This window comes from Arachis ipaensis, chromosome B9 (genome assembly GCF_059453495.1).
Source record: "Arachis ipaensis isolate K30076 ecotype BB chromosome B9, ASM5945349v1, whole genome shotgun sequence".
NCBI classification, from domain to species: Eukaryota; Viridiplantae; Streptophyta; class Magnoliopsida; order Fabales; family Fabaceae; genus Arachis; species Arachis ipaensis.
The window spans coordinates 15,916,063-15,923,724 of record NC_142444.1 but is presented as its reverse complement, the minus strand read 5'-3'; the positions used below and the strand labels follow the sequence as shown (position 1 = coordinate 15,923,724).

The window sequence follows — 7,662 nt, the reverse complement described above, 5'->3', positions numbered from 1 at the left end:
TTGGCCGACCTTGACCCCAGGGCAGGAACCTTTGAACGACCAACCCTAACAGAAGACTTGCACAAAATTTATTTCACAGATAGCTCGGACAAGTTCACTTACGTCGGTTCCACATTAAACTCAGAAGAGAAAGCCTCATTCCGAGCATTTTTACAACAAAATGCCGACCTGTTTGCTTGGACCCCAGCTGACATACTAGGTATTGATCCATCCATCATATCCCACAAGCTGGCATTAGATCCATCTGTCCGACCTATAGCACAGAAAAAGCGAAACCTCAGCCATGACAGCAAACAAGCCTTTCTGGAAGAAACCAAGAAGCTCATCAACGCCGGCTTCATCTAGGAAATCAGATTCACAACATGGCTAGCAAATGTCGTCATGGTGAAAAAACATAACGGTAAATGGCCCAAAGATTTATATCCTTTGCCATCTATTGATTGCTTAGTTGATAATGCGTCTGGTTATGAAAAACTTAGCTTTATGGATGCATATTCTGGCTATAACCAGATCAAAATGCATCCATCCGATCAAAATAAGACATCCTTTATTACTGAATATGGAAACTATTATTATAAAGTCATGCCGTTTGGTCTTAAGAACGCAGATGCAACCTATCAACGCCTAATGGACAAAGTGTTCACCAAACAAATCAGCAGAAACATCGAGATCTATGTTGATGACATGGTCGCCAAAACAAAAATTGACAACAGCCACCTTGATGACATTGCTGAAATCTTCGGACAAATCAGGATATACAACATGCGACTAAATCCCGAAAAATGCGCATTTGGCGTTCAAAGTGGAAAATTCTTCGGCTTCATGCTCACTAGCCAAGGTATCGAGGCAAATCCAAAAAAGTGCCGAGCTGTTCTAGATATGACCAGCCCTCAAACTATCATAGAAGTGCAACAGTTGATAGGGAGACTTGCTGCAGTCTCTAGATTCTTTCCTTGCCTAGCTTTTAAATCTTTATGCTTTTTCCAAAGTTTAAAAAAGAAAAAGGGTTTCCAATGGACTGATGATTGTGAACAAGCATTCACAACCATCAAAGAAATACTTTCAAAACCACCAATTTTACAAACTCCCCTTAAAGAGGAACCATTATTCTTATATTTATCTGTTACTAACTGGGCTATAAGCTTCGCTCTTGTTGCAGAAAGGCAAAAGCAGTAAATGCCCATTTATTTCATTAGCAAAACACTACAGAACGCTGAACTTCGCTATCCGACCATTGAAAAGCTAGCTTTAGCTCTTGTTTTCTCTGCAAGACGACTACGACCATACTTCCAAAGTCATGTCATCCATGTTCGGACAGACCAACCTTTGCGACAAGTACTTCAGAAACCAAAATTGGCTGGCCGACTAGTAAAATGGTCGGTGAAACTTTCAGAATTTGATATCCAATACGAGGGCCAATCATCCATCAAGTCACAGTTCTTGGTCGACTTTATCGCCGAATTTTCAGTACCAGATACAGCTGAAGATTACGTCGACTGGTCTTTGTACATCGACGGGTCCTCCAACCCACAAGGATGTGGAGCAGGAATCATACTCGACGATAGCCACGGTAATATCATCGAACATTCCCTCCTATTTTCTTTCAAAGCAAGTAACAATCAAAGTGAGTATGAAGCACTCATTGCCGGACTTAGACTCGCTGCCGACCTAAACATCACCAAACTTAAGGTATACTGCGACTCCTTACTTATCGTCCAGCAGGTAAACAACTTATACCAAGCAAAAGACCCTTTGCTTTCTAAATACCTTGACATCGTTCAAAATTTACTTTTAAAATTCTCAAAATATGAAATACAGCACATACCCCGGGAGAGTAATGGCCGAGCTGACATTCTATCTAAACTCGCCAGTACTCAACCAACCGGGTCATCCCTTTATTAGTCAACATTGCTTAAACCAAGCATTGAACTCACAGAAATTTTAAGCATAACACAGGAAGCAGATTGGAGATCTCCATACATAGACTATCTTCGGACAGGGATCTTGCCAGGCGACGTCAAAAACGTTCGACATTTTCGCCAACATGCCTCCTTTTTTACAATTTATCACAATTGCCTATATAGACGAGGATTCTCCCGTCCATTACTAAAATGTCTTTGCAGAACAGAAGCCGAACTTGCGCTTGCCGAGGCATATGAAGGGATTTGTGGTACACACCTTGGCACCCGAAGTCTGTCTTCAAAAATCCTCAGAGATGGATTATACTGGCCCACACTACGACAGGATTGCCAAGCAAAAGTAAAAAGCTGTAACAACTGCCAAAAATACAGTCCGATCACACATCTCCCGGCCAAACTCCTACACTGTTCCGAGGTAAGTTAGCTGTTCAACCAATGGGGCATAGATATCCTTGGCCCTTTCCAGACAGCAGTAGGGCAGGTAAAATTCCTGGTTGTAGGAATTGATTATTTTTCTAAATGGATAGAGGCACGGCCTCTAGCCAAGATTACATCACAACAAATGCTTTCTTTTGTCTGGAAATATATTATTTGTCGATTCGGCATTCCTCAGCACATTATCACAGATAATGGTCGCCAGTTTGCCGATCAAAAATTCACATCCTTTTTGCAGGAACTAAAAATCAAACATTTCTCATCAGTGGAGCACCCACAAACAAACGGGTTAGCAGAAGTTGCAAATAAAGTAATACTACATGCCCTAAGAAAGAAACTGGATGATGCAAAAAGCCTCTGGGCCGAGCTTATCCCAGAGATCACATGGGGATACAACACCACCATTCACTTAGCCACAAAGAAAACACCCTTCCGATTAGTCTACGGTTCAGACGCAATGATACCAGTGGAGATCTCCCAATAATCACAGCGCACTGAATTGGCCGACCAAACTACAAAAGACATAGCTCGGCAATTCGAACTTGATCTAGTTGAAGAACTCAGATCGTCCACAACAGTCAGACATTTGGCCATGCAACAGCACATAGCCCGAAGATATAACCAAAGACTTCACCCAAGGTCTTTCCAAGTAAACGACCTTGTGCTCAGGAAAACAGAACAAGCTAGAAGACCATCAACCCATGGCAAACTAGCAGCTTATTGGGAAGGCCCTTACTGAATCACAGAAGTCATCGGCAACGGAGCTTACCGATTACAAACATTCGAGGGTAAACAATCAATCAAGTAACCGATCTTAATCCAAATCCGACAAGTCGAACACAATCAATCAAGTAACCGATCTTAATCCAAATTCGGCAAGTCGGAAACAATCATTCAATCAACATAACCAATTTTAATCCAAATCCGACCACTCAAAAACATTCAATCAAATAGCCGATCTTAATTCGAAACCTACCATTCGAAATTTATCAGTTAAACAAATAGAAGATCTTCCACCGAATCAGACTACTCGAAATTAATCACTCAAACAGATTGCCAAGCAACACTCGGAAACCGACTACTCAAAATTTTTTCCATAAGTACCGCCGATCATTAAACATATCCCACTTATACAAAATATTATCAAAACAAACAAACCCTATCTCTATTACTCGATATCTCATATAAACTCGGCCTAATCGGCCTTCCTTGAAAGTTAACCAATCTCAATAAAAAATAATGGCACTCCACCATTCATACAACCAATTTGGCTCCAAGCCACAATAAGAAACAAGATAACACTAGCTTATCATAAATATTCTGTTCTAATCGTAACATGCAACACAGCTTGCATTCAGAAGCATTATAACTCATTCCAAAAGCAGTAGCAAAACAAAAAAGTTACAAACACAAAAGCTCAACACAGGAGCTAAATAGTTTACCAACAAAATCAATTATCCAAAAGCACAACAGAAGCAAACCAAAAATTCTGTTGAACATTTTCATCTCCTTGCTCAGCAGCACCATCATCTTCAACCATAACACTGTCCTGCACTATTTTACCTGGATCCATCGGTGAAAAATCTACCTTGGGAGCTAAGAATCTCGCCTGAAAGGAAGCCCTCTCAAATTCTTCAAGAAAGGAATCAAGAATTTTTCCTTGCTTGTTTTTCTCCAACTCCTTCAATTGAGCGGTAACCTCAATCATACGGGTACTCAAAACAGATAAGTCAGACTCTTTCTTTTTTAAATCTTCAACATCCTTGGCATAGCTATCCTTCACTTCTTTCAAATGCTTCTCAACCTCAACTAACTTCACCTCAAGCTCTAAAATTTTAGCACTCTTTATAGCCAACTCATCCCTCAAACTCGGATCCTCATTTTTCTCAACAAACTTCTGATGTATTTTTTCACGGCTACACCCTAAACTTGCAAGCCGTAATCCCACCACCTGAAACTTATACATTATCACATGAGTACTCCACAAAACAGAAAAATTTAAAACCATTACTCAAAAAAATAAAATCACCAGCATATACTGATCAATAGCAACATCCCCAACCTCGTCGGCCAGAGTCATATCTGTCGACGATTGACAACACTCATAAGCAACAACCATGTATGGGTAATCCCTTCCCCATAAGGATGAAGAATCAGTCTGATCAGCAATCCCATGCAACCTCTTTTGATTGTCAAAAAACTTATGAACTTCTTCAATCGGCACATCATCTCTTTATCATCAGAAACGTCGGACAAATCCACCACATCACCCTTTCTTTTCTTAAGAACGACCTTCCTCCTCCTCGGCTTTGGTTGATCAACCTCACCAGCACCAACAACCATCTCAACTTTTGACGTTGAACCTTCCTTATCTAGGTTCTTACTTTTCACACGTGCCCTCAAGTCTGCCGCGGATACACCATGATACTTTTCACCTAAAACCAAACAAAAACCAACTTTTCATCAACATATTTCAAATCTTAAGCACAAAACAAAACCCCAACAAGCTCACCTAAGTAATCTACCACAGCCTGCTTACTTTCCTCCCACATCAACAAATCAAACATCGAGATCAAATCCTTCCGATCAATCGCTTCGACCAGATACTCAATAATACACTCATCCCTAGGTTTGATAAACTCTGGACTGAGTATATTATTGGGCTCAAAACACCACCAAATCGGGAATCTCTCCCTTAAATGCTCGTCCACATAAAAAAGAAAGTCCTCTTTAACACTTCTCACCTTCAAATACATCTCCTTAAACTCCTTAAATGACGATTTATACAGCTTAAATATTGCAAAACTCGGCGAACTATTCAAGTTCACCCACCCACATTTCCACACACCCTTAACTTGAAAAAGTGAGAAAAATAACTCTACAGATGGCACTTCCTCCAAAAACTTCATCAGCACCTCAAACGCATGAAGAAAAGCCCACCCATTGAGATGTAGCTGAGATGGTGCGTAGTTCATCTGCCTCAAAATTCGACACTGAAATTCGCTAAATGAAAGCTTAACCTTCAACTCTTCAAGAACACAACTATACATAAAAAAATATTCAAAACCGTCACCCCTATGAAAAATCCTATCACTTTCAAAACATGGCAGTAGCTCCAGTCGAACTCCAGAACCAGCCCTAACAACCTTACTCTTATCTACTTCATCTACAGCTCCCTGATCCAAGAACAATGACACACGACTCCTAATATCATCATTCACCTAGTCATAAGACCAGTCTATCCTCTCATTCTTATCATTCTCAAACCCCATTATCAGCAAAAAACAGAAATAGAGGAACAAGCAAAGAAACTCAATGAAGAAAGAAGAAGCAGAAAAAAATACCACATACCTCTTTTACTCATTTTCTTTCCTCTGGAACCTTCACAGCCAATTTTATTCTCACAAACTCAAAAATGATTTGGAAGACACACTATTGGTATTCCAATACAGTTACCAATGAGTTACAAAAACCCTTCAGTCCCAATAACCCACTTTTCAATCACATCAACCGTCCAAGAGAGGTTTTGGAAATGACAACACACTTAATGCCATTATTACTTCTCTCTCTCTTCATTTAAAAATTGTTTACTTTTAACATTCTTTTCTTTTATTAACCTTTTTTTAATAAAACATCTTGAGTTGGGGGGCTTCAGGTCCAACCCATTTGCCGAAGCTATACTCCTACGCAATCGCCGACTTATACTTCATTTAAAGTTCAACCTACTTCATTAAAACATACTCTCAGGCTAAACTTAGGGGCTATGATCGGGACTGTCACAAGACCGGCATTATAAATCGGCATTACACACCATAACTCGGCAATTTACGTTACAACTCGGCAAAACGTTAAAACCCGGCTTAACGGAATACATCCTAAGAATCATAACGTCCGATCGAATATCATTGCCTATTGAGACCTAATAACTATTCATCAATTCAGGCGATCAACACGAATGTAACCGACTTTTTACTCCACTTATAAAGGTACGTTATTCTATCCTTAAAGGGACACATTGAATTCTCAATACTGACTTAAGTTTTGGAGTGCCTTTGCAGGTACACTCCCCCCTCCTTTGTTCTTTGCTCACGCTCCGCGTAATTGGACATCCTCTCGGAGTAAAGCTCGGACTTCCACAAAATTCAAAGATCAACACTGAAAATAACAACTCGGCGTCGACTCCGAGAGACCAAGTTCTCTCTTTAGATTTCCATAAAAAAACAATTAGAATTCAAAATTTAAGGTTTAAAACTTAAAATTTAGATTCCAGAATACAATGAGTGCTATATTGCTTTTTTTTTTAGTGTATTAGTATTATTGTTAACAAATTTTAAAAATAAATAATTATAAATATTTTTAAATATTATTAAATATATTTTAAGATTGTGTAACCAGATTTGTGTAAAAAGCTCAATTCATAGTTTTGGAGGTGCTGTCACACGCACCTTCATGTAGAAAACGTTTTGACTTAGATGATGGTGATTGGTGAATAAAACATTGGTCATATCTACGTTGCGGGCATAATTAGTTTCTAAGAAAGTGCCACTCCATTAAAATTGGGCAAAGGGTGTAAGCATGGAAAAGAGTGCAAAAAGTCAAAAATAAATTATAATGATTGACATTATAATTAAGTGGGTTGGATGAGCGATCATGGTGCCATTAATGTGTGATTGGTCTAAGTGATGTAATTATAAAATCAAATAAAATGCTCGTTAAAGATTGTCACAATGCAAGCTTAAAAAATTTAAAAGGTATCTTATAAAAATGTAGGTCAATCTTGTTGTAAGCTATGAAAATTTTGTTAGATGGTCTACTTAATATATTAAAATTGGATTTTTTTTGGACTAAATATATTTATTATAATTATACTATAATTAATATTTAAGTAATAATATATAATTATATTAATTTAAAAAAATATTTTTATTATAATTATATAAAATCAATATTTAATACATTATTAAACTACTTATCAATTATCAATTAGAAATATAATAATAATAATAATAATAATAATAATAATAATAATAATAATAATAATAATAATATGGTATAATAGTGATATGAAGTTGTCTCCGTTACTCTATTCATGATAAAAAAAAACAATGATTCAAATCATGATATAATATAATAAAATTATATATTTTTAACAAAACAAATATATGATTTATAACTAACGTAAATAATCAAAGATTACCTTAATAATAACTAATTTATATATTTATTTTTTTAATAAAGTCTATATATAGAGTTTTTTTTTTTTTTTGTGGTACATGAGCCCATATCTAAGAGTCAGCTCATTTTCTTT

General features: G+C 37.4%; 1 protein-coding gene across 1 annotated transcript; it reads left to right on the top strand.

Moving 5' to 3' along the window:
* The first annotated feature begins 1,176 nt into the window (after window positions 1-1,176).
* LOC148543854 (uncharacterized) lies at window positions 1,177-2,838 on the top strand. Its single transcript, XM_088498739.1, has 2 exons — window positions 1,177-1,722; window positions 2,593-2,838. The coding sequence occupies exons 1-2, from the start codon at window positions 1,177-1,179 to the stop codon at window positions 2,836-2,838; spliced, it is 792 nt and encodes a 263-aa protein (XP_088354865.1).
* The last annotated feature ends 4,824 nt before the right edge of the window (window positions 2,839-7,662 follow it).